Source organism: Megascapheus bottae, chromosome 21 (assembly GCF_031878675.1).
Source record: "Megascapheus bottae isolate mThoBot1 chromosome 21, mThoBot2.hap1, whole genome shotgun sequence".
Taxonomy (NCBI): Eukaryota; Metazoa; Chordata; class Mammalia; order Rodentia; family Geomyidae; genus Megascapheus; species Megascapheus bottae.
Genome location: NC_143529.1, coordinates 24,125,016 through 24,150,381, shown reverse-complemented (window position 1 = coordinate 24,150,381; position 25,366 = coordinate 24,125,016). Strand labels below are relative to the sequence as shown.

General features: G+C 48.5%; 2 protein-coding genes across 4 annotated transcripts in view; one reads left to right on the top strand and one right to left on the bottom strand.

Moving 5' to 3' along the window:
- The window catches only part of Pnkd (PNKD metallo-beta-lactamase domain containing), a 60,504-nt gene that overhangs the window by 32,351 nt on the left and 2,787 nt on the right, over window positions 1–25,366 (bottom strand). The gene's annotated exons all lie outside the window — the stretch shown is intronic.
- Window positions 7,193–24,459, top strand: Tmbim1 (transmembrane BAX inhibitor motif containing 1). 2 transcript variants are annotated; one of them, XM_090354798.1, is made up of 12 exons: window positions 7,193–7,281; window positions 16,297–16,537; window positions 17,916–18,016; window positions 18,748–18,812; window positions 18,942–18,995; window positions 19,554–19,604; window positions 20,705–20,744; window positions 21,078–21,115; window positions 21,296–21,383; window positions 21,651–21,746; window positions 22,528–22,581; window positions 23,121–24,459. In XM_090354798.1, exons 2-12 carry the CDS (start codon window positions 16,336–16,338, stop codon window positions 23,265–23,267), a joined length of 936 nt encoding a protein of 311 aa, XP_090210924.1. In that variant the 5' UTR covers window positions 7,193–7,281; window positions 16,297–16,335; the 3' UTR covers window positions 23,268–24,459. The 2 variants fall into 2 exon arrangements, with proteins under 2 accessions (XP_090210924.1, XP_090210925.1); XM_090354799.1 differs by lacking the exon at window positions 7,193–7,281 and adding an exon at window positions 7,826–7,919.

Sequence of the window (25,366 nt, the reverse complement as noted above, 5' to 3'; positions counted from 1 at the left end):
CCTCCACCACCTTCACATGCCCTGTTGACTCAGGGCATGCATGTATGAACTCATAATATACTCTATTCCAGCTTCAGCGTAGTCTCAGGTCCATTCTCCTTCAGGACTTTTTGTTTTGCCAATCCTTGAGCTTGAACTCAGGGCCTGGACATTGTATTTGAGTTTCTTTTGCTCAAGGCTGGCACTCTACCACAAGAGCCACAACACCACTTCCGGCTCTTTCTGTTTATGTGATACTAAGAACCTTCATGCATGCTAGGCGAGCACTCTACCACTAAGCTACATTCCCAGCCCCAACTTATTTACTTATTTATTTTGACAATAGACTTCATAAAAAATAGATCTTTCTAGGGACTGGAGGCTTAGCTGAAGTGGTAGAGTACCAGCCAATGAGCAAAAGTGTCAGATATTGAGTTTAAGTCCTGGTCTTGGGTCTTGGACAAAAACAACAAACAAGTAAGCCAGAGAGAGAAATAGATCCTGCTGGATGCCAGTGGCTTGTGCCTGTAATTCTAGCTACTCAGGAGTCTGAGATGTGAGGATTATGATTTGAAGCTAGCGTAAGCAAGGAAGTCTGCGAAGCTCTTATCTCCAAGTAACCCCTCAAAAGCCATAAGTGGAGCTGTGGCTCAAGTGGTACAGCTTCATTAGCCTTGAGCTAAAAAAGCTAAGCTACATATCCAGGTCCAGAGTTCAAGTCCCTGTACAAGTACAGAAAAAGGGGGAAAAAAAAGAAACAGATTTTAAGGTGTGAAAGCATGGCTCAAGGGGCATAATTTTTGCCTAGAAAGTTTTAGGCCTGAGTGCTGTCTCATTACTTCAGTACAACCAAAGGGAAAAAAAGAGAAACACACTTTCCATTGGAAACCATACATTAGACATATACAATAAGCCTAAAATTGGACTGGGAGTATAGCTTAGTAGTACAGTGCTTGCCTAGCATAAATGAAGCCCTGGGTTTGATTCCTTGGTACCACATACACAGAAGTTGGAAGTGGTGCTGTGGCTCAAGTGGTAGAGCACTGGCCTTGAGAAAGCTCAAGGACAGTGCCCAGGTCCTGAATTCAAGTACCAGTACTGGCAAAACACACACACACACACACACACACACACACACACACACACACACAACCAAAAGCCTAAAACGGTATTCTCACTTTACCTGAACTATTTTCTTATTGTTTTAATTTCAACCACCCTGTGAAAAACACTGAACTGAATAAGCTTCTACCTAAGTCTCTGGAAAGTTGTTCCAGTCCTTTCCTTGCCAGGGGTAGCCAGGTCCTGCCCCCCAGTGGTCATATCCAGAAACTAATTTTGACTTGCTCTCATCCAGCTCTCCAAAGAGGTCAAAGTCCCAGTTTGTTGGAGGAAGTAAGCTGAATTTAGTATCAAGTACTGAGTGTAGGTTCAAAGTCAAGTCCAAGATTAATTATAACCCAGACTCTGATTCCTGGAGCCATCATTTGAAATGTGGTTAGTGAAATTATAAAACTAGATTTTTAATTCTCTCTCTCTCTCTCTCTCTTTCTCTCTCTCTCTCTCTCTCTCGCTCTCTCGCTCTCTCGCTCTCTCGCTCTCTCGCTCTCTCGCTCTCTCGCTCTCTCTCTCTCTCTCTTTCTCTTTCTCTCTCTCTCTCTCTCTCTCCAGTCCTGGGGCTTGAACTCAGGTCTTTAGCATTGTCCCTGAGCTTCTTTTGCTCAAGGCTAGCACTCTGCCATTTGAGCCACTGCTCTAATTCTGGCTTTTTCTGTGTATTTGGTACCAAGGAATTGAATCCAGAGCTTTGTGCGTGCTAAGCAAACACTCTATCACTAGGCCACACTGCTGGCCCCCTCAATTTTGAATTTTGTTCAATATTAATTTATATTTAAATATAAAAAGATGCTTATTTTTATTATGGCAAAACATTCAAGCAAGCACATTTTTAAACATACGTTTATGCTTTCTGATGTAAATATTTTCAATGTAAATTTAACATGTTTTATGTAAATCTAATCCTGATTGAGATATGCTATGGGTATAAAATACAAATCAGAATTGAAAGACTTAATATGTTTGTTTGTTTGTTTGTTTTGCCAGTCCTGGGCTTGAGCTCAGGGCCTGGGCACTGTCCTTGGATTTTCTCAAAGCTAGAGCTCTACCACTTGAGCCTCAGCACCACTTCTGGCTTTTTTCTATGTATGTGGTACCGAGGAATTGAACCCGGGTCTTCATGCATGCTAGGCAAGCACTTTAACCACTAGGCCAAACTCCTGGCCCCTGAAAGACTTAATATGATAAAATTTCCAATAATATATTTTTTTTAGAGACAGGGTCTTAGACATATTCAAGCTAGCCTCATGATTGCTGAGATTTCATGTATAGGCCACCATTTCTACTGCCAAGAATAAATTGTGATATTTTTGGATATGTTGGGTTAAATAAATTATTAAAATGGCTCAGGTAGAGATCATGCCTAATAAGTATGAGAGCATGAATGATTTTTATAAAGTCAAAATGAATTTGCCAGTATCCCTTTTACTGGGTACTGGAATTCAAACTTAGAAAACTGCACTTGCCAGGTAGGTGCTATACCACTTGATCCATGCTCTCAATCCTTTTGCTTTCTGGGGGCTAGAGTATGGGTTTTTGCCTAGGCTGACCTGTGAGATCTTTCTATTTACATCTCCCATGGGACAACAGGCACATACTACTATGTCCAACTATTGGTTGAGATGAGGTCTCCTTGACTTTTATTTATTTATTTATTTATTGCTAGGGCTGGTCTTGAGCCACAATCCTTCCAATTTCCCAAGTAGGTAACAGTTTTGAGCTACTGTGACTGTAAAAGGTAATTTGAAAAATCTTTTTGTTGCTGGGCACTGGTGGTTCATACCTGTAATTCTAACTAGTCTTGGGGCTGAGATCTAAGGATCATGGTTCAAAGCCAGCCCAGGCAGGAAAGTCTGTGAGACTCTTATCTCCAATTAGCCACAGAATTACCTCTGATCACATAAAATAATACTGATTGAAATGAACTCCAGGAAATGGAAGCAAGAGTTTTTGTTTCAGTTTTTTTCTTGCTGTTGTTCTTTTTCTTTCTTTTCTTTTCTGTCAGTCCTAGGGCTTGAACTCAGGGCCTGGGCACTGTTCTTGAGCTTCCTTTGCTCAAGGTTGGCACTCTATCCCTTGAACTACAGCACCACTTCCAGCTGTTTCTGTGGTATTGAGGAATTGAACTCAGGGCTTTGTGCTTGCTAGGCAAGCATTCTACCTTGAAGCTACATTCCCAGCCTTTATTTTCTTTTCTATTGGTCTTGTTTGTTCATTTATCTGTCTTTGGGAGGGTAAAGAGGAGGGCACAGAAATGGAGGGACAAAAGGTGAACAAATGCAGCCGTGGAATTCACTCAACAATATGGAGAAAATAAACTATACAAATAGTGAGTGGGTATGGAAATGAAAAATGGAGAGACTGAGGGAAAGGGTGACATTGTCCAGAAAGGAATGTACTCATTAACTGACTTACAAAACAGTAACTTCTCTACACAACAACAATATAACAAGTTAAAACAATTATAGTAACAATTTTTTTTTTTTTGCCAGTCCTGGGCTCAAGGCCTAAGCACTGTCCTTGGACTTTCTCAAGGCTAGAGCTCTTCCACTTGAGCCTCAGCACCATTTCCAGCTTCTTTTTTCTATGTATGTGGTACCGAGGAATCGAACCTGGGTCTTTGTGCATGCTAGGCAAGCACTCTACCACTAGGCCAAACTCCTGGCCACAATTTTAAAAATGCAAAACAAAACAGAAAACAGAATGGAAAAAAAATCTGAAAGCTACCGACAGTGTGGCTGGCCCAGCAGAGCAAAGAGCAAGTGGTGGCAGTGGCCAAGCTGAGAAGCCAGGACTTGGCAAATTTACCCATCAAGTCCCAATTAGTCTTTCCAAACTAAAGGTTGTGTTTATCACAACCATGACGAAGACCCATTTGAGCTCTGCAGTAAACACTTGACAACTGCTATTATTGCCATTATTGTTGTTTGGGCAGGTCCCGGGGCTTGAACTCTGGAGTCTGAGCACTGTCCCTAAGCTTTTTTCCTCAAGGTTATTAGCACTCTACCACTTGAGCCACAGCTATTTCTGGATTTTTTTTTTTTTTTTTTTTTTTTTTGGTGGCTAACTGGAGATAGTCTGTGGGACTTTCCTGTCTGGCTTCAAATGGCAAATCTTCTGTTTTCAGCTTCCTGAGTAGCTAGAATTATAAGCGAAAACCACCTGTGTGCCTGGCAACAACTGTTATTTTTAGACCTTACAACCACCCGATTATTTCTTCCCTTTTAATGATAAGGGCTCCAAGGTTCAGAGTAGTTAAATAATCACCCCAAGGTCAAATAGCCCCAAGTGATTTCAACTTGGATTCAGGCCCAGAGCTGGCTAGTGCCTTCGCTTACAACTCGAAGAACATTAGGGTTACCAGGGATGGCATTCTGCAGGGAGACATCCCCAAGAGGATCTACAAGTTTTCCCAAGCACCCTAGCTCACTCTGATTGTCAGAGGGAGGGGGGAGAAGAGGCTGGAAATCGTGCCCTGGTCCTGGCTGTACCTCAGTGGGTGACAGGCTAGCAGGTCCTGTGGCCCATATTTACTCATAACCCAACCCACTTCTGTTGGGGGGGGGATCTAAGCCATTCTGCATGAATGCACACTCATTGGTGAAGCCTTTTCCTCTGATTTCTTCTGAGGTTTGGTGTCCCAGGAGGTAGAAATCATGGGAGATCATTTTTCAGGATCTCCAAACTTACCACTCTTTATTCTACTGCATTTGGAAAGTGTAAATGTTCATGAACAATAAGGCTAAGGGGAAGTCTCAGCATCCCCTGCCCCAACAGTCATTCAGGCCTTTCAGCCTTCCCACCCCACCGAAGAGAACCTAGAGATGAATGGGACTTTCCCTTTTTTTTTTTGAAAGATCCTGCACTGGTATAGAAATCCATGAATGCTAGATGATTAGGCAGCTAGGAGTTTGGTAACAGAGAAAGTTCTTCAGGGCCAGCACTCTCATTAAGTTCCCCTTCCCACTCCCTCTAACCTCCTGGAGGCCTATCCTCTCTCACTTCCTCCAGGGCTTCAGCCTCTCAATTCCAAAAATACACTTCAGCCATTCCTTCCCTCCTCCACCCTTTCAGCATCCACAGACTTGACTTTCCTCTAGAGGAATAGGTCAGAGAAATACCAGACACCCAGCTGACTTTGAATTGCTGATAAACAATGCCTAGATTTGGAGTGTAAGTATTTGCTGATAGGAGGTGGCTATGTGACACAGAGAATTATTTGTTTGCTGTTTATCTAAAAATGCAGAGTTCTACAACTTCCAAAGCCTCCTCTGTCAGTCTACTTCGTTACTCAGGCACCTGACTTCATCATAAAGGATCCTTTTGGGACTGCTGGTGTGTGTGTGTGTGTGTGTGTGTGTGTGTGTGTGTGTGTGTGTGTGTTTGCAAGAGTATCTTTTTTTTTTTTTTAATCGGTCATGGGGCTTGAATTCTGGGCCTGGACGCTGTCCCTGAGCTTTATTTTGCTCAAGGCTAGCACTCTACCACTTGAGCCATAGAAAAAAGCCACTTTCAGCTTTTTTCTGTTTATGTGGCACTGAGGAATGGAATCCAGGTATTCTTGCATGCTAGGCAAGCACTCTGACACTAAGCCACATTCCCACGCATGCATGTCTGAAGTTTTAAACTTGAAAAATATATTCACCTTAATGTTTTATTTCATAAATTAATATGTTTCTATGACATACAAACCCTTAACCTAATTTTGATTAAGTTCTAAATACTAAGTCCCAGTGATTGTAAATAGAGATTCCCTCCTTGAACACTTGTTAAACTTGTCATTTAAAATATGATGTAAAAATCAACGTTAATAAATTCTCTAATAAAAAATATATTCACCTTAAAAACATGGAATTATTGAGAATATTCATCACATATTAATTTGTAATAATGTAAAAATCGGGAACAGATGTTCTCTAGGATGCAAATGATTTTAAAATTAGCATATCCCCTTGCTGTACTAATTCTCTTTGTTTTGGCTGTGTAGAGATCAGACCTAAGGCCACACATATGCTAGGCAAGCTCTCTGCCACCGTGCTGATAGAGAGGTACACTGTCGGGGCCGGGAGTTTGGCCTAGTGGTTAAAGTGCTTGTCTAGCATGCATGAAGACCCGGATTCAATTCCTCAGTATCACATACATAGAAAAAAAAAAAGCCGGAAGTGGTGCTGAGGCTCAAGTGGTAGAGCTCTAGCCTTGAGAAAGTCCAACGACAGTGCTCAGGCCCTGAGCTCAAGCCCAGGACTGGCAAAAAAAAAAAAAAAAAAAAAAAAAAAAAAGAGAGGTACACTGTCTTAAAGTGGTGCTGGTGAGGGTGAGTGATGAAAAATGTCCATAATAAAGTGTTAAGTAAAACAGAATGGGGGAAGATATGGAATTCCAGGCCAGCCTGTCCTATGTTGCAAGACCCTGTCTCAAAAGAGGGAGAGGGGGGGAACTGGGTTTAGTGGTTGCATGCTTGCTTAGCACCCATGAGGCCCTGCATTTGAATCCTTGGTACCACATAAACAAAAAAGTAAACCAGCATGTGTGTACCTACCAGTCCTGGGGTTTGAACTCAGGTCTGGGCTCTGCTGTCCCTGGGCGTTTTTTGCTCAAGGCTGGTGCTCTACTAGCCTTGAGCTACATGAGACACAGTTCCATTTCTGGTTGTCTTGTAGTGCTTGCTCCTGGGCTTGTGAAGGGCAAAGCGAAGTTGTTGTTGTTTTACCAGTGCTGGGGTTGGAACTCAAGGCTTGGGCACGGTCCCTGAGCCTTTTTTCAAGGATAGTGCTCTACCACTTGAACCCGCAGGGCCACTCCCGTTTATTTTTCTGTATATGAGGTACTGGGGAATCGAACCCGGGGCTTCGTGCAAGCTAGGCAAGCACTCTTCCACTAAGCCACAGTCCCAGGCCGGATGCGGCGGGCTGTTTTACTTTACTCTTGGGTGTAGAACCCAAGAGTAAAGCATTCTTCGAAGGTGACAAACCTCTGGGGCCCAGCCGGGAGGGGCCACCCAGGATCCCAGCGCCCCTGGCGGCGCCCGGAGGCCCCGCCCCGGAGGCTGGCTGGCGACGAGGCGGGGCGCGGATCCCAGCCCAGCCCAGCCCGCTCCCCGCCGCGCTCGAGGCCCGAGCGCACTCAGCCACTCAGCGTACCCAGCGCTCGGCACCGCACCGCACGGCCCCGTCGGGAAAGACGCAGGCAAGCTGGGGACTGGGGTGGCGGAGGAGGTCACTGCGGACCGGCGGGGACTGAGCCGGGGCGGCCCCGCGCCGGGCCCCAAACTTTGTTGGCGAGCGGCCGGCCTCTTCCGGAGTTGGCTTGGGGCGGGCCTCTTGGGCCCTGGGATCCAGAACGCGGATCCCTGGGGATCTGTGGCTCGAATAGCCGTCCTTCTTTGCCTGTCCTGCTCTCCCTTTGCTTTCTGGGGCACCTCTTGTGGGCAAGTGGTGCCTGGGTAGACAGGTGGGAGCCGGGCAGCGCACTATGGGTTCGGAGGGCTGGCCAGGGCCCTGCGATGTCCCCGGGCACGCATGGCTTGTCTGCCACAGGGCGTGTCTACCATGGGGCCAGCTGTGAGTGGGACGGGACGGGGTGGGGATGGGGGAGGGAGGAGGAAAGCTGTCAAGGTCCTCAGCTGAGGGAAGAGGAAAGGAGCTAGTCCGGAGCTGACACCTGCCCCAGGTTGCCTCTGCCTGCCCGGGCACCACCAATCTGGGTGTAGACAGGTGGATGCATGGCTAAGTGGGCAGGGGGAGGCAGGGGGTGTGTGGAGGCCCTCAGCCCTGGACCAGTCCTATGGCTACTCGGAAGAGCCACCCTCCTCATGACCTCTTCAGGTCAGTGAAAACGAAATAGGGAAATGGAGAAAGAGAAAGTGTGGGGAAGACTGGGAAGGAGCTAGATCTGAGGGAGGAGAGAGCACAGCTCTCCACAGCTGGGGTTCTGTGGGAGCTCCATTCCCAGCCACACCACTGTGGCCAGTGTTCATGGGCTAGGGCTTGACTTGGGCATCCTGGACTTGGGATGAGTGGAGAGAGCTGGGAACTAAGGACAGAGCCGATGTCATGGAAGGCCCATTAGGTGTCCAGTTCTCTGGGGCTCTGAAATATTCATCCTGCTGGTGAGGTTTGGTTTCAAAGCTGGTGCCTTTGGCCTGGCTAGTGGTGGCCAGGGGGAGCCAGCTAGGGCTGCTTTGTCTAAGTCAAAGTGGGAGCCAATGCTTTCTCCTTACTCTACCTGCTCTCCCTGTCCCTGGAGTCCTGAAGCTCACTCAGTTTATACAGGCTTACAGGAAGGGGTGTGAACACTGTCAGAGGCTCTGTCTTCTGGTGGCATGACCTTAGGGCCTCACTTATAAAAATGAACACGTCAAAGAGGTAATGATGGGTTCCTGCTGTGGGTTAGGAGAACCTCGTGTCATGAGCTGGGGTAATAGTCATCTCAGCCCAGCCTCCTCTCTTTACAGACAGAAGCTGTCTATCTCTGAGCACCTCTAACCCCTGGACTTCTCATCCTAGACCCTTTGGAAGGGTACACACCTGTAACCCTAGCACTCAAGAAGCTAATGCAGGAGGATGGAAAGTCCCAGCTCCCCCTGGCTACATAGTGAACTCCATGCGAGCCTGGATTGTAGAGCCTTCTCAAAACAACGAAAGAGCAGAATGCCACAGCAAAGGGACACATATACTTGTGGGTCTTTTGAGTGCCACACTGAGATGACTAGAGTATGGGAACTCATTCACACTCCTCTCTGAGAAGTTCTACCAACATGGATAACAAGACATAGGCCTTGAAGTTTGCCTGAAAATACTGGTGGGGGATGGGGGGAGAAGAGAAACTAACCTCTTCCAAGCTAAGATTCTAGACCAAAACCTGGCTTTTGTTTTGAAGTAGGAATGATAGCCAGAAGTCTACAGTGGCCAGAGGACAGTCCTGTGTTAGTCATGGAGGAAGGTTGGGGTCTTCCCTCTTAGACTGACCTGTCCTTCCCATTCCATAGAGGCAGTGTTTGTGGCTGCTTCCCTCCGCCTCTGGAGATTATCTCCGTGCCATGGCAGTGAATCACAAGTGGAAGTTATGGTAGCAGCAGGAACTGGGGTGGGGTGGGGTCCTGCCAGCGGTTTGTGTAGCTGACTCCTCTATAGTGAAAGAGGGTGCGTGTCTGCTTCCGAGTGAAGTTGTTCTGAAAGCCAGGCTGGGTAGAAGCATGTGAGGAATTAGGACATGGAATTTTTTCAGAATAAAGTTTATCTGTAAAATACAGGTGATCTGATCAGTACCACATAGGCTGGAGGAATGCTAGGTTAAACCATGTTCAAAAGGGGTTGTTAGAATAGGACTTTCTAAGCTGTGTGCCAGTGGTGGTTCACACTGCAGTCCTACTCATGACTTATCTCCAGTTAACTACCAGAAACTGGAAGTAGGGCTATGGCTCAGGATAGGGCAGTAACCTTGAGCTAAAGAGCTCAGGGACAGCACCCAGGCCCAGAGTTCAAGCCCCATGACCAAAAAAAAAAGTGGAGTTGTGGCTCAAGTGGTAGAGCGCTAGTCTTGGGCAAAAATTCAGGGAGGAAGTAGTGCTGTGGCTTAAAGTGAAAGAGTGCTAGTCAAGAGCAAAAAGAGCTCAGGGACAGCAGCCAGGCCCTGAGTTCAAGCCCCAGGATGACGAAAAAACAAACAAAACCTTTTTTCTGGATGCCAGTGGCTCCCACCTATAATCTTAGCTACTGGTGAGGCTGTGATCTCATGATCACAATTTGAAGCCAGCCCAGGCAGGAAAATCTATAAGATTCTCATCAACAAACTACTCAGAAAAATCAGAAGTGGCACTGTGGTTCAAGTAGTAGAGCACTAGCTTTGAGCAAAAAGAGCTCACAGACAGCGTCTAGGCCCAGAGTTCAAGCTATAGGATTGGAAAAAAAAAAAAAAAAAAAGAGCAGGACTTTTAATACACCAGTGTGGCCTGGAATTTCTGATAAGAGGATATGGATGCTTTCTGCTTGCACACTTATCCACTCATATCCTTGGGGAACTGCATGATCTCTGCAGTCTCTGGTAAGCTCTGCTTCTCCATTGCACGTAGACTGGTTTACAGGCCATCTGGATTCCCATAGCTAGCATAGGAACCTAGGCTCTTGAGCCCTGACCTATCCTCTTCTCTACCACATTAGGCTATTTCTGCAGGCTGGGGCAGGGGAGGCCGGTAGGCGTCGGAGGCTGGCCAGAGGACCTTTAAGGCATTATGGGAGCAGTTTGGGAAAGAATTATGGCCACTGCCATACCAAGAACATGGTATATGCAGTCAGTAGTATGTTTCCAGTGTGCATGCTTTTAGGGCACATGTCATGCAGCTGGTCTATTTATTCAGAACCAGAAACTGGTAAGGTGGAGTGGACTTCTGACTTTCAGATGGGAGGATATGCATCTTAAAGATGTAAAAATTAAGTCTGAAGCCAGACACTGGTGGTTCATGCCTATAATCCTAGCTACTCAGGAAGCTGAGATCTGAGGATCAAGGTTCAAAGCCAGCCCAGGCACTAAAGTCCATGAGACTCTTCTCTCTAATTAATCACCAGAAAACCAGAAGTGTGCTGTGGCTCAAGTGGCAGAGCAACAGTCTTGAGCTGAAGAGCTCAGGGACAGCTCCCAGGCCCGGAGTTCAAGCCCCATGACCCCTTACCCTCCCCCCCACACACACATAAAAGCATACAAAAATTAAGTCTGGAGATGTGAAGTTGCCTCCTTGACCCATGCACTGGAGGTAGTAATAAAGCCGAGGCAGGACTTGGTCCTTTCCTCCTAAATCTGGGCTCAGGCATCAGATGACTTCCTCAGGAAATAGAGTGGATCTCAACAAACTTGCTCAGTTTCTTTCTGGCCTTTGCCCTGCACTGGCTCACCTTGGTCCCCTGTGCTTCTGCTTCAGGCAGGTATAAGTGCACAGGCAGTGAACTTCAAAGAAAGCCTGAGCTTTGTTTAAACCCATCCACACTGTCCGCCTGCTGTGGGCCTTTGAAATGCTTTTCTCCTGAATTTCAGTTTTTTCAGTGACTGAATGGGATCTTCTGTGAGCTGCAGAGGTGTCTTAGTTGCTTCTGACTTAGTAAGTCCCTACTCATAAGTGCTTTTCTGCCATCCCTGCTACCTGTGGTTCTCCACTATAGGTTAATTATCTGTCTCATTCCTCTGCCTCTTTCCTCTTCCAACTTGGAAGTTCAGCTGAAAGGGAGGAAAGTTAAACACAAAGGAGGTAATAGGGGTTGTGTGTCAGAGGTGGCACCCACCTTGCTAATGGTTTCCTTTTTTCTTATCTGATTGTTGACACTGCTGGGGTCTCTGTCTCCAGAGACCTGGGGAAGCTGCCTTGCTTTCCTGGGTACTTGTCTTGCTTGGAGACTGGAGCCAGCCCTCTGTGGATCTGGAAAGAAGCTACCTGGCAAGATACCAGGGCCAGAGGGCGACAGAGCTAGGGAGCTGGGGAGCTGGGGAGGGAAGTCATAGGTTGGCAGCCACAGATGGAGATCATGAAGAAACTAGGGGATAAGAGACTTCTTCCAGTCCCTCCCCAGAGGTGCGCTTGTTCTGTCCAGACAGTGGGCAGAACTGAGGAGGGAAGTTTCAAACCAATGACCAAGTAGTACTGTTGTGGGCTGGAACAGGAACTTTCTCAGCTTTGGGGATTCCTGGTCTGTCAAATGACCAGGATGATCTGTCAAGCTCATCCCAGCTCTTGTATTTCAGTTTTTAGGCCCATTTAATTTCATTTCTTAATCCCAGACAGGCGATCCAAAGGGTATGGTGTACATTCTGAATCCCTTGGTCCAGAATCAGGCCCAGGCCTTGCCGAGTATATCTAATCCTTCTGCTTCTGTGGCTGTGCAATGGAGGAGGAAAAGGGAAGGAAGCCCTGGGGACCAAGCCACTTTGGGTATGGTGTGTTCATGTGTCTGCTGGGTGGGGCTTCCTGTGATGCATACTTTGAGCTATTCTTTCCATTCTGCTCTGGGCATCAGTTCCTGGCAGGCAAGAAGGCAGGCTGCCTGGACTGGTCAGCTGCTTCCTTCCCCCTCCCCCCTCTAGCACACACACCCTCTTGCTGTAATCCCAGGAGCTCCTCCTCTTCTTTGCAGATTCCAGTCTTAATTCTTCACACCCCTCCCGGATAATCACAGGGAGCCTGACCTCAGCAGGCTGGACATGCAGGGTCACCCTACTGAGGTGCCTGGGGGTGAGGAGCTACTCCCCCAACTCTGCATTTAAAAATTCTGTCTAACTGGGAGTTTGGCCTAGTGGTAGGGTGCTTGCCTGGCATGCACAAAGACCTGGGCTTGATTCCTCGGTACCACATACATAGAAGAAAGTCAGAAGTGGTGCTGTAGTTCAAGTAGAGCTCTAGCCTTGAGAAAAATCCAAGGACAGTGCTCAGGCCCTGAGCTCAAGCCCAGGACTGGCAAAAACAAAACCAACAATAACAACAACAATGAACCTTCTGTCTAGTGCCAAGAGCGTGGCCTAGTGGTTGAGTGCTTGCCTAGAATGCATGAAGTCCTGGGTTCGATTCCTCCATACCATATATACAGAAAAAGCCAGAAGTTGCTGTGGCTCAAGTGGAAGAGAGCTAGCCTTGAGAAAGCTCAAGGATAGTACCCAAGCCCTGAGTTCAAGTCCCAGGACTGGCAAAACAAAAATACTCTGTCCACCAGTAAATTCTGTTTAGGCCCAGACTCCACCCACAACTACTGCCATCATAGGATTGCTGGGGATAGGGGAGCAAACTAAGAAGTGTAATTGCCAGGACAGGGCAGAACCTGAACTCAACCTTGTTGTAATGATTCAAACTGCTTGTAGGCATTTGTTCCAAGTAGAAGCTGAATGCTTCCTGTACTTTCAGAAAATTTAGGTTTCCAGTGGGTACCTCACAGGTCCTCACAGCCACCAGGAAAATCCAGATGACGTGACTTCTAGGCTTAGGGCTCATACTTGTTTTCTGTCTCCCCCTTTCCAGACTTCCTGTTCCCTTCTGTTCTTCAGCTCTGATGTCTAGGCATGCCTAGGAATGTAGTTAACTGGGCCTCTCCTTGCCCACCTCCCTGGGCATAGGTCAGCTCCAACCCTCAGCCCCAGCAGAGGGGTGGGAGGACCCTTTTGTAGGCCCCGTGGAAGCTGGGGCAGGTGCAGAAGCAGCCACTCACCAGCCCTGGGCTCTAGAGGCTCCTGCTAGTCTGAAGTAGAAGTTGGCACTCTCCTGACTATAACATCAGGGGTTTCCCCACCTGCACCAAGAGCTGGGTAGCTCAGATTGGGTCCTGGACATGGGACCAGCTCTGTGACAAGGACAAGTTCACCCCATGTCCCGTAGCTGTCGAGTAGGAAAAGGTAAGGGCATCTTGCCTTAGGTGAACGAGTGATCTCTTGTCTCTGTCTCTGAACCTTGTGCCCACTCTGCGGGGATTGATGGGTTGGTATCCACTCACGTCCCGTGTATGCCTGCCAGTCACCATCACTGTCCAGACTGGAAGTCATGGTAACATGTGTGGGAAGTTCTGGTAGGCAAGGACACATCAATGAAGGACTGGAGTAGAGGGACTCAGAGAGGATCCAGAGTCAGAGTTGGGGCCCAAATCTTGACATCAGCTCAAGTCATCAGCTCACAAGACTTCATTCTTCCAACTCTGTCTTTCTTTGTAAGTGGGGACAATAACGACTATTTACCCTGCTGGGCCATGTAAGGAATTAATGGCGTCATTGCTGACTGCTGCCAACATGTGCTTGGGGTCGGGAATCATTCTGCGATCTCAGTATATATTTTCTCTTTAATGTTTACAACTCTGGCCGGGGTGGGGGGGGGGGAGGACAGTGGGTCATAGTAACTAGTGTCAAACTCATTTTGTAGGAGAAGACACCCAGGCATGGTGAGGCGGGGTGCTCAGTGGTGGTCTCTGGTGCCCTTGGGCTGGTGACTGACTCCCTGGGGAACTGGACTGGGACCTGCTTGTCCCAGCAGGCAGGTCTACTGACTGATGAGCTCCAAAACCAGAAATGTCATGGGGCGGGGCCAGGGAGTGCAGGAGGGAAGCCGGTGAATCAGCAGCCTTCTGTGTTCAACCAGACCCTGGAGCCCCATCCCAGGCTAACCCTATTCTTTGTGAGTCACATTTCCCTGTCAATCTTGGTAGAGGGAGGGGCATGGTCTACAAAAGGCAAATGTCACCAGGTAATGGTTATGTCATGGTTTGGTGTGGAACTTTTTGCTCTAGGGGAAGGGAAAGGCCAATTTCTCTTCCTTCCTCTGTCTGTGTGTGTGTGTGTGTGTGTGTGTGTGTGTGTGTGTGTGTGTGTGTACGCACACCAGTCCTGGGGCTTGAACTCAGGGCCTGAGCACTGTCCTTGGGCGTTCCTCAAGGCTACCATTTGTGCCACAGCACCACTTTGGGCTTTTTTCTATGTACATGGTATGGAGGAATCGAAACCTGATCTTCGTGCATGCTAAGCAAGCACTCCTACCACTAGGCCAAATTCCCCGTCCTCTCTTCCTCTCTTTTTTCCTCTTCAGGGGCCTCACATATCACAACTACTTGTGATGGTTTTTCTGCCTTCCCATGGCTCCAGACAGCTCCTAAGCCAGTCGCTGGCTCCCATGTCTCAGGGGGTGCACTGCTGTTCCACAGCCTGTGTGCGCTCCTGGTTTGCCTGTCAGGAAGGCTTTCTTCTCCCGCATTTGATGCCGTCTTGTTCTGGTTCTGTCTCATCTGCTCTGGGGAGCTTTCCTTCAAATAAACCATTCAGAGACCTAGCCTGTTATTTGAGACTTGCTATCTCCGTCTCTGAATCACCCTAATTGTCCTGAGAGAAGACAGAAGACATGCCCTTAACCAATCCCTGAACTGCACTGGGTGTCCTGAAAAGAGGCCAGGCTCTTCTGGCCAGCTTCCAGCCGTGCTCTGAAGGTGGCTGCTGGCCTCCATCTGGGGTACCCTCCCTGAGGGTCCTCAAGATCTGCTCTAGGCAATGCTGTAGGCAGGGGTGGCCCTGTCAAGGGGCTCAGAATCTGGAAAGGATTGCTCCTAATCAGGATACAAAGATCTTGTCCTTACCTCTGTCCAGACCCTGAATGCCACCCCTGAATGCCCATGGGTGCACCATGTTAGAGGACATGTCTTTGTCAGAGGAGGCCCAAGGAGAACAGACCACCAGAAGGCCAAGTACTCATAATCCCGAAGAGTTTCATTCTGGTTGTGCTACTAACCTGCTAGTTCTCTGGTCCCCTGATCCCGTCTTTATCTCACCTGAACTGAGCATTCAGAGTTGTTCAACCTGAAGGTCCCTTCTACTGCCACTCAGGTCTTCCACACAGGGCTCTCTTTGCTGCAAAAAGCCCTTCCTTGTCTTATAGCCTCTTCTTACTCTCCTTCTGACCAGTCACTACTCTACATGAGACTCCAGTGATGCCCTCAGAGAGGGGCTGTCAGGGCCCTTGGAAGACCAGGGTAGAGAGTGTAGGCCACAGGTCACCTCTGTCTATCTGCCAAGCTGCAGTGGTTGCCTAAGGGGAACACAAAGTCCTGTCTCAGGCCTGCACTTTTGCAGGGCCTCCAGCTTCCAGCTCAGCCTGCCCTGGCTGGGACCGAGGAGGGCCTCTGCTCCTAGGCCCCGGCAGCTTTGGCATGCCTGACTTGTTTTCCTCTTCCTCCTCTCTGCTCTCCTCTTTGAGCTTTGGCTCCAGCCCAGCTCTGACTCTCTCTGGCTTGACACTCCCGTCAGCTGCTGTGGAGGATGGGCTGATCCTCCAGAAGATCCCTGCGAGCCCTGGACCTCATTAGGTGACTCTGCTTGGGCCATCTAGTCTCTTCCTTGCTTCCTCCTGGTTCTGCTGTGAAGCCACCAACACCAGAAGGCTTTTGAAACTGAGAACAGGGAGTTGTAGGCAACTCTTTTTCTTGTCTGGCACACCACTGATGCTTAGCAGCAACTCTGTGTGTCTAAGGAATCCTCCCTCTCTTCTGTGGCCAGGAAGCTTCATAGGGAACGGAGGACTCTGGGGGGGAAAAGCCAGTCTAAGGGTAGGAGGGCCAGGGTTAGGTTGCTGAGGACGGCCTGCAAGCAGTAAGTGACATGCATGATGTAGAGAGAAACGGGGCCTCTTCTTGGTGGACATCCCGGAAAGGGACAGGGTAAGCCGTGGAGCATTCCTGACCACTTTGCTCCCCATTGCAGGTCTCAGCAACTGGCGTTTTCCTCATCTCTTGAGTGGCCATGTCCAACCCCACTGCCCCCCCTCCATATGAAGACCGCAACCCTCTCTATCCTGGCCCTCCACCCCCTGGAGGCTATGGACAACCATCAGTTCTGCCAGGTGGATACCCTGCCTACCCTGCTTACCCACAACCTGGCTATGGCCACCCTGCTGGCTACCCACAGCCGATGCCCCCCATACACCCGATGCCCATGAACTATGGTGAGTGCTAGAAGGTGGCGGGAGGTAGAGGGATGGGGGCAGTGCTTAGGGCTGATGAAGTCGCCTCCTTTCAGTCTCCTTGCCTTCCCCTTTGGTCCCTTCCTGCTCTTGATTTATTAGATCTCTTTCCATTTCCTGTCTAACTCACCTTTTACTTCTCCCTCCTGGCCTCCTTAGTCACTTGCTTTACCCAGTACTGAGCAAGGAGATGAGGCCATAAGGCACATGGCAGCCACAGGAGTGGGCCTTGGTAAACGTTTGTTTCTTGGCAAGTCCCCCAGCGTCTGGCCCAGGTGCCACATCTTCCTTAGGAACTCCTTCTGGACCCCTAACTGCTTTGGTTTTGTAAAATATCCTGGGGTTGGATGCATCTTCTTCTATTAAGTGGAGTCTGATTTTTGCAACTATCTCAAGACATTTAGAACTGCCTCGGGGTATATCAGGTAAGATTAGGATGTAGTAAGCCTCTTATTTTGTAAGTATTTGGGTTTGAGTTCAAACCTTCACACATTTTCTAGGCAGGTACTCTATCACTTGAGCCATGTCTTAAGCCTGAGGAGGAAGTGGGGGGGGGGAAGATTTTTAAATTTTCTTTTTCTTTTTTTTTTTTGGTGCTGGGAATTGAGCCAAGAATTTACATGTTAAACATGTGCTTCACAAACTCTGAGGTTCATTCTGGATAGATTTTGTAGGCAGTTCCCAAATAGGCATCCCTGGGATATGGGAGGCCTGCAGCAGTTCTAGCATCATGGAGCTAGTGTATGGCAACTCTCACCTGGACAGGTGCAGAGTGTAACACAGCCCTTGCAGGTGAGAGTCAAGCAGGATGCCCTCTGCACACACCCACACTGTGCAGTCTTTTCAGGTCTCCATCCCAGAGGCCGCTGTTCTGCCAACCAACTCTGCTCTTACCTGGCCTCCTCACTAGAGGGTAAGGCACCCAGCAGATACACCAATGGCACAGCTTTTTTTCTTTTTTGCCAGTCCTACGCTTGAGCTCAGAGCCTGAGCACTGTCCTTGGGTTTTTCTCAAGGCTAGAGCTCTACCACTTGAGCTACAGCGCTACTTCTGGCTTTTTCTATGTATGTGGTACTGAGGAATCAAACCCTAGGTATTCTTGCATGCTAGGCAAGCACTCTACCACTAGGCCAAACTCCTGGCCCTCACAGCTTTTATCTGAGGCCCTTTGTGCCAGGCCAGCTGGGCTTTCTCTGAGACAATCTGGAGACCCTAGCTTAGGAGAGCAGTTTTTGCATAGTAATGCCTGTCTTTGGGTTGAATATACTGGAGCCTTTGCATAAGACAGTGTCAGTAAAGCTATGAAAGGGAGACTCTGTGTCTGAGGTCTCCAGTTGGTTCCATGTAATCTGTCTCTAGGCCCTGGCCATGGCTATGATGGGGAAGAGAGAGCTGTGAGTGACAGCTTTGGACCTGGAGAGTGGGATGACCGGAAAGTACGACATACCTTCATCCGAAAGGTGAGATGGTGGGAGATGGGTAGACCAGTGCCCTTGGGCTAGAAGGACAGGGGACGGCTGGCAGTATCAGTCCTGGCATGTGTACACACTCACATATAAATCACTGGCTGACCACCTTCCCTCTGGTCCTGGATCATCCTCCACAGGTGGTCCTGGCAACTCTAACTCTAAATGCCCTCCTCCTTGCCATCCTCTTTCTTGACCTCATTTTGGGAGGGCAGAGTCAATCTCTGAAAATCTCCTACCTGGCTTCTTCCCAAGTGTGCAGCCTTCCCCAGAACTTGTTCTGCTAGCCAGAGAGCAGCTGGGAGCTGGGAATGATCCCACTCACTCCTAATCCATCTGTCTCTTGCTTTATCTGCCTGGAGCTTTGCTCAAGACAGACACACAACCTATCATGCTCAACAATGAAGATGCATAGCCATCACTGGAGTTGCAGGGGCAGCCAGGCTGGGTGAGGCAGTAGTAACCCCAGGCTGGATGCTGGACAGGAGAGGGATACCCAGGATGAGGAATTGAAGGGGATGGAGGAAGCAGGAACCGAGCTCCCGACTGGGGTCACTGGGAAGAATCTTTGAATGGCCACAATAGGAGAACCTTCAAAATGAAAATTCCCCTCCTGTCACAGAGAAGAGCAAGAGTCCTGTGTTCTTTGGGCTCCCTGATCTTGGGCTGGCTACTTTCTAGGGAGAATCGAGGATGACCCAGGCCTCTGGCCATCTGTGTTCCAGGTCTACTCCATCATCTCAGTCCAGTTGCTCATTACAGTGGCCATCATCGCCATCTTCACTTTTGTGTGAGTCTCCGGGCCCCCTGCCTACTCTTCCCAGCCCTGGGATCTGGGGTTTACCAGCTGGGCTGCCCACACAGCCTGAGAATGAAGGCAAAGAAGTCATGATGTGACTTTGTTCTCCCTTGCTCACAGGGAACCAGTCAGTACATTCGTAAGGAAGAACCAGGCTATATACTATGTGTCCTAGTAAGTATGTGTTGTCTCTGTTCCGGGAAGGAGTGTGAGGTCGAGGAGGGCTAGCAGTCCCAATTTCCAGCTAACCAGCTTTGCTTATGGCTAGGATCAAAATGTTCTCTAAGGGCTAGGAATGTGGCTTAGTCGTAGAGTGCTTGCCTAGCATGCATGAAGTCCTGGGTTCCATTCCTCAATAACACATAAACAGAAAAAGCTGGAAGTGGTGCTGTGGTTCAAGTGGTAGAGTATTAGCCTTGGGCAAAAGAAGCTCAGGGACAGTGCCCAGGCTCTGAGTTCAAGCCTCAGGACTGGCAAAAGAAGAGAAGGGAAGGGAAGGGAAGAGGGGAGGGAAAGAGAGGGGAGGGGAGGGGAGGGGAAGGCAGGGGAGGGGAGAAGAGAGAGGAGAACTCTCAGGGCCCCGATTGTAGTGGGAGGGGTATAGGCTGGGGCCCTTAGGCTGGGATGGGGAGGGCCAGAGAATGTCTTTTCTTCCTACTAAATAGTTTGTCCCCAGACTTCTGAGCAGCCATTGGGAGGGGAGAGCAGCTCATCTTTCTCCTGTCTTCACAGTGCTGTTTTCATTGTCACCTACCTGACCCTCGCCTGCTGCCACGGACCCAGGTGAGTCCTATAGACTTAGGCAGTAAAGAGTGCAGTGCATGGAACTAGGACCAAGCTTGGGAAAAATGGGATTTCTCATGGTGGTTGAATGGACTTAATAAGAAATATTTAGCGGGGCATAATGGCTTATGCCTGTAATCCTAGCTACTCAGGAGGCTGAGATCTGAGGGTCAAGCCAGCCCGGGCACAAAAGAACCTGAAACTCTTATCTCCAATTAACCTCTAGAAAAGGGGAAGTGGGGCTTGGCTCAAAGGTAGGGTGGTAGTCTTGAGCTGAAGAGCTCAGGGACAGCGCCCATGTGGAGTTTAAGCTCCATGACCCACAAAAGAAATATATATTTATAAGGAGAGTCGGGCATGGTGGCTCATTCCTGTGATCTTAGCTACTCAGAAGGCTGAGAGCTGAGGATCGCGGTTCAAAGCCAGCCCGGGCACTAAAGACCATGAGACTCTTATCTCCAATTAACCACTAGAAAACCAGAAGTGGTGCTGTGGCTCAAGGGATAGGGCAGTAGCTTTGAGCTAAAGAGCTCAGGGACAGTGCCCAGACCCAGAGTTCAAGCCCTACGACCAACAAAAAAAAAAAAAGAAAAGAAATATTTACAAGGATGATTGAGGGTGACAGCAGCTAATGTTTAATGTACAAAGTACTATGTAGGGGAAGGTATCTATCTAGTGATCAGTCTGATTGATAGCAACCCTAGAAGATATAACTACTTAGCAAATAGAAAGGAAGTTAAAAAAAAAAGTAGGGAGGGGGAGGGAAGGGGACTAGGAAAAAAGAAGGGGTGGGAGGGTACAGGGTACAAAAACAAAGCCAAGAAAGCAGGAAGAAGTCTAGGCTTAAGGAGGCTGAGCCGGGCAACTTTCTTCCAGTCCCCCAAGTAGTCAGTCTAAGAGATGCAAATAAGACTAAGTTTTTCTGGCCCTGAAGGACAGGTCTGTCCCCTGTTGTCCCTATGTAAACACCAGAACAGATGTCAAAAGCCACATGAGGGTCCCCTCTCCAACAGCAAGGCTTACTTCTACAGGCACAGGAGCCAACTACCTAAGACCTGACTGCCTCAAGGCACGTAACTGGTGCTTCTCTTTCTCCTCAGACGCCGGTTCCCGTGGAACATCATCCTGCTGACGCTCTTTGTAAGTCTACAAGGGTAGTAAGAAGGCTGTCCCAATAAGGCCAGGGCCACCACTGTGGAAGAATGCCCCTGGATCTCTCCCTACCCTGCTGACCTCCTGCTAGTTCTCAGTAACTGCTCTTTCCGGCTCAGTCACATCTACTCCTGGCTCTGGTGGACTACCTACCATAGCCACCCCCTAGAGTGTTGCTGGGTTTTTGTTTTGTTTTTGATTTTTAATTTGTAGTGGTGGGGATGGAACCCAGGGCCTGATGCATTCCAGGCAAGCCCTTACCACTGAGCTATATCCCAGCCCTACTGTTCTTAAGAAATCCTCTTCTTTCTTTTTCCTCAGACTTTTGCCATGGGCTTTATGACGGGCACCATTGCCAGGTACACTTGGGACAGCCTGCCATATTCTTGGGAGGGTGAATTAAAGAGACTGGGCTGTTGCTGGACTGACAGTCACCTGTGGGAGGTGGAGCCTGGAAAGGATTCTTCTGGAAGTCATGAGTCTGAAGTCATCTAGTAGCTTATACCTCTGACCTCTCTTCCCTCCTTTTCCCCCTGCAGTATATATCAAACCAAAGCTGTCATCATTGCAATGATCATCACAGCTGTGGTGTCCATTTCTGTCACCATCTTCTGCTTTCAGACCAAGGTGAGGGCATGGAGGGTCCTTCCACAGACACCCATTCCTTTCCTCTACTCACCTGGCTCTTTGGGCTTGACATCTGAGCTGGCCTGGGAGGACCCAGAACCCTGAAGACCTAAGTCCCTCCCTGCATCTTCACGAGCAGAGCTGCTTCTAGTCCTTTACATGTCATGGTTATTGTCAAGAGGGAGTACTGGGTCTCCCCAGCAGGGGCCAGGGCCAATCTGGCTGTTAGGGAGTCGTCTGATGGTGCCTCTTTCTCCCTTCCTGTAGGTGGACTTCACCTCATGTACAGGCCTCTTCTGTGTCCTGGGAATTGTGCTGATGGTGACTGGGATTGTCACTAGTATTGTGCTGTACTTCAAATATGTGAGTGTCCCATGAGGAATGGGGGTCAGTGGGCCCAGGGCTCACTGTAGACTTTCTGTGTACAGCAGGGCCCCTTGTGGACCCCAGGCCCCTTAAGCTCTGCCCTCCAGAATCTCTCCACTGTTCAGCAAAGGTGCTATCATTTTTGGGTAGGGTACAATTAATTTCTCTTTGGAGACAGATGGCCCTGGGAGCCAAGACACCTGGAGCCCTAGACAGTGGCACTGAATTCCTGTGTAGTGGGTTAGCTATCTGATAGCCTAGACCACCATCTGTTCTGGGAGATGGTGGGAAGGGAAACTGAAAGACCAAAGAGATGGGCCTAGATGAAGGAGACATTGGAATCCCTCATTCTGCTTCCTTCTTTGATTCTGGTCACCTGAGGGAGAGAATGGGTCCCCAGAATGGAGAAAGAGAGTCCCTCTTCATTAGTCTTCCAGGATGGGTTTCAGGAACTAGGAGACTGCTCTACCTGGTCTACTGAGCACTTATCATAACTAGGGCTGTAACTCTGTTGCCTATACCTTGACTAGCTCTGAAGATTGGTTTTATACTGGTTTTATTATATGGTCGTTGTAGGATGCCTCTGCTTTTTCTGCCACATATATTACCATTTGTAATTTCTCCCAGGCTCTAAAGAGGCATGGTCCAGGGTCCTGGAGAGCTAATTTCCTCGAACTTTCCACTCATAACTACATCCCAAGGGCTAAACAGGTCCCAAGGGCCTGACCTGGTTGTCTTTGCTCAGCTATCTAACAGAATCCCCTCTGTCCTTTCCCAGATTTACTGGCTCCACATGCTCTATGCTGCTCTAGGGGCCATTTGTTTTACCCTGGTAAGTCCTTGGGTCCTTTGGGAGTTTGGGACGAGAAAGAGATGGAATTAGGTGGCTTGAGGGACAGGAACAGGTGGTTCCCTTTCCCACTGTCAACAGAAGTTCAGTGATTTTTTTTTTAAAGGATCTGACTGTCTGCCTGCTGTTAGCATGTTTGGTAGGCTGTATTTAGAGACAACTGAGGCTGGGAATGTGGCTTAGTGGTAGAGTGCTTGCCTAACATGCAGGAAGCCTGGGGTTTGATTTCTCAGTGCCACATAAGCAGAAAAAGCTGGAAGTGTTGCTGTGGCTGAAGTGGTAGAGTGCTAGCCTTGAGCAAAAGAAACTCAGGGACAGTACTAGGCCCTGAGTTCAAGCCCCAAGACTGGCAAGAGAAAGGGTGGGGGAGGGAGGGAGAGAGAGAGAACCAAGTATCTCTCTCCTCTAGACTGCGAGTCCCCTAACTGTGCTGCCCGGCACACAGGCTCTCAGGACAGCTCTGCTCACCAGAAATGAGCTCTGGACCTGGGTACTTACTCCTGGTTTCCCTGTCCCTTTAGTTCCTGGCTTACGACACACAGTTGGTCCTGGGGAACCGGAAGCATACCATCAGCCCAGAGGACTACATCACGGGCGCCTTGCAGATCTACACAGACATTGTCTACATCTTTACCTTTGTGCTGCAGCTATTAGGGGATCGCAACTGAATCACCCGTTCCATAAACCCTGGGTTTTCCCTTCCCTAGAGGGCTGAGCCCTGGGACTTGGTTGTGGCCCTCAGGCCTCTTCTTACCGTCACATAATATGTCCAGTTTTCTTTCTGTCCTGGAGATGGGTGGCCTCTAGCTGTGGATGTATGGGAACCTGAGGGGCTCACATTGCTGAGAACTCTTGCCATGGTAGGCCTGGCAGGGACTAAGTTCTATCTTCTGCCTTCCACACAACAGCACCAACCTTTGCTACAGCAAGGGTTGTATGTATGTGTGTGAAAGGAGCTTCTTTTATTATCAAAAGGGAATATGAACATGGAAGGGCCTTCAAGATGAAGAGATTCCCCTCCCACCTCTGCCATAGGATTCTAGGCCAGGAAGCTAGAGCTGTTTTCTTTCCTTAACTCCAAAAGCCATACAGCCTTGTTCTCAGCCCCTGAATTCATATGCTTCTACACTCACCTCCCTAAGCTTGGCACTCTTTTGCTCTGGATGATAGAAGAGCTCTGCTCCAACTTCATGTGTCAGTAACATGTGTATATTGTTCATCTAGGTTAGGGGCGAGGGAAGCGGGAAAGCACAGTAGAACACAGGGTTCAGCACAGAGCAGTATCTCTCCTGGGCTTCCTTCAGGCTTAGATGGTGGTAAAAGTAGCCACTGGAGCCATCTGGGTCCTGTTCTCCAAACCTTCTTGGGGGATGCTGAGGTCTGTTGTTATATGGACCTCTTTCTCTGCTCACTTGCTCAGAGGAGAACGTGGGGAGGGAGACGATGGTCAGTAAGAGTAGCTTGGAGTGTGACTGGGAAGCAGGATAAGGAGACAAGGTGGAACAGGGCAAATACCTTAGGGTCCACTACCTGGCCTTAGAAATATTGAAGGCCACCATGGTACCCAAGGGGACTTTCCTCTGCTCACCCATGGTGGGCCTGGGTGGAAAATGATGTCCTTTTTTCATCTGTTCTGACCTTCTGCTGGTGGGCTTTAGCCTGGAGCCCCCACTCCCATTTTCTTTGTCATACAAGTGCCTTAAGCTGGAATGGAGGCTGGGAACAGGAACTACATCAGCACAAGAACATCATTATAACTTCTCTATTGAGTAGTTGATCCTAATGATATCACATGAAAAGACATCAATTCAAAATGTAATAAAATCCTGCATTTAGAAGTTAAACCCAGTGTGGCTCTGGTAGTATATGTCTGGCTCTGCCCACTGTATCTAACTTCTTTTCTTTGCAGTCTGACCCTGTCTTTCAAACCTATCTGAGGTAAGTAAGCCCAATGAATTGCAATTCTTTCTATGATGGCTGTGAAGAGTCTCTAGAGCTGGCTACAGTTAAGGACTCAGAAGAGACTTCACAACATCATTCTACTTGATCGCTTTTTTGTTTGTTATGCATGGATTGTTCACAAAAACTCTTGAGAGCTACTAACTGTTCCCACAAAGCCACATGTATACATACAATTTTGAAGATCTCTAGTTGGTGGATCATGCCTAAAATCCTAGCTACTCAGGAGGCTGAGATATGAGAATCATGGTCTGAAACCAGCCCAGACAGAAAAGTCTGTGAGACTCATCTCTAACCAGCAGAAAAGCTGTAAGTAGAGCTGTGGCTTAAGTGGTAGAGTGCTAGACTTGAGAAAACAAAACAACAATAACAAAAAAATCCTCAATGGACAGTGTCTACACCCTGAGTTCAAGCCCTAGTACTGATGTGCATGCCTGTACACACCCACACCCACACTCATCCCTACAATCCAAGCCAGGTGCTGTTTCTCTTGCTTGTAATTTTGATTTCTTAGGAAGCTGAGATCTGAGGATTGAGGTTCAAAGTTGGCCAGGGTAAAATGAATCAGGGAGATATTGCCAATTAGTCAACAAAAAGTTGGAAGTAGTAGAGTGCAAACCTGTGCAAATGGGAGGACATAAGGCTCTGAGTTCAAGATCTAATACTGGTGTACACATACAAACAACAAATAAACAAAAAGCTCCAGGCCAACCTCTTAGAAATGAGGAAACTGAGTCCAGACAGGCTGAGTCATTTGGATTGGGCTAAGAGTAGTGCTTTTTGCCTCCACACCCTGAATGCTGCCTTT

Excerpts from the sequence above, each read along its gene's own strand:
- Tmbim1 (XM_090354798.1), top strand. The coding sequence starts at position 16,336 with ATGTCCAACCCCACTGCCCCCCCTCCATATGAAGACCGCAACCCTCTC. Across the intron at positions 21,747-22,527 it reads TTGTGCTGTACTTCAAATAT|ATTTACTGGCTCCACATGCT; the intron begins GTGAGTGTCCCA and ends GTCCTTTCCCAG. Across the intron at positions 22,582-23,120 it reads GGGCCATTTGTTTTACCCTG|TTCCTGGCTTACGACACACA; the intron begins GTAAGTCCTTGG and ends CTGTCCCTTTAG.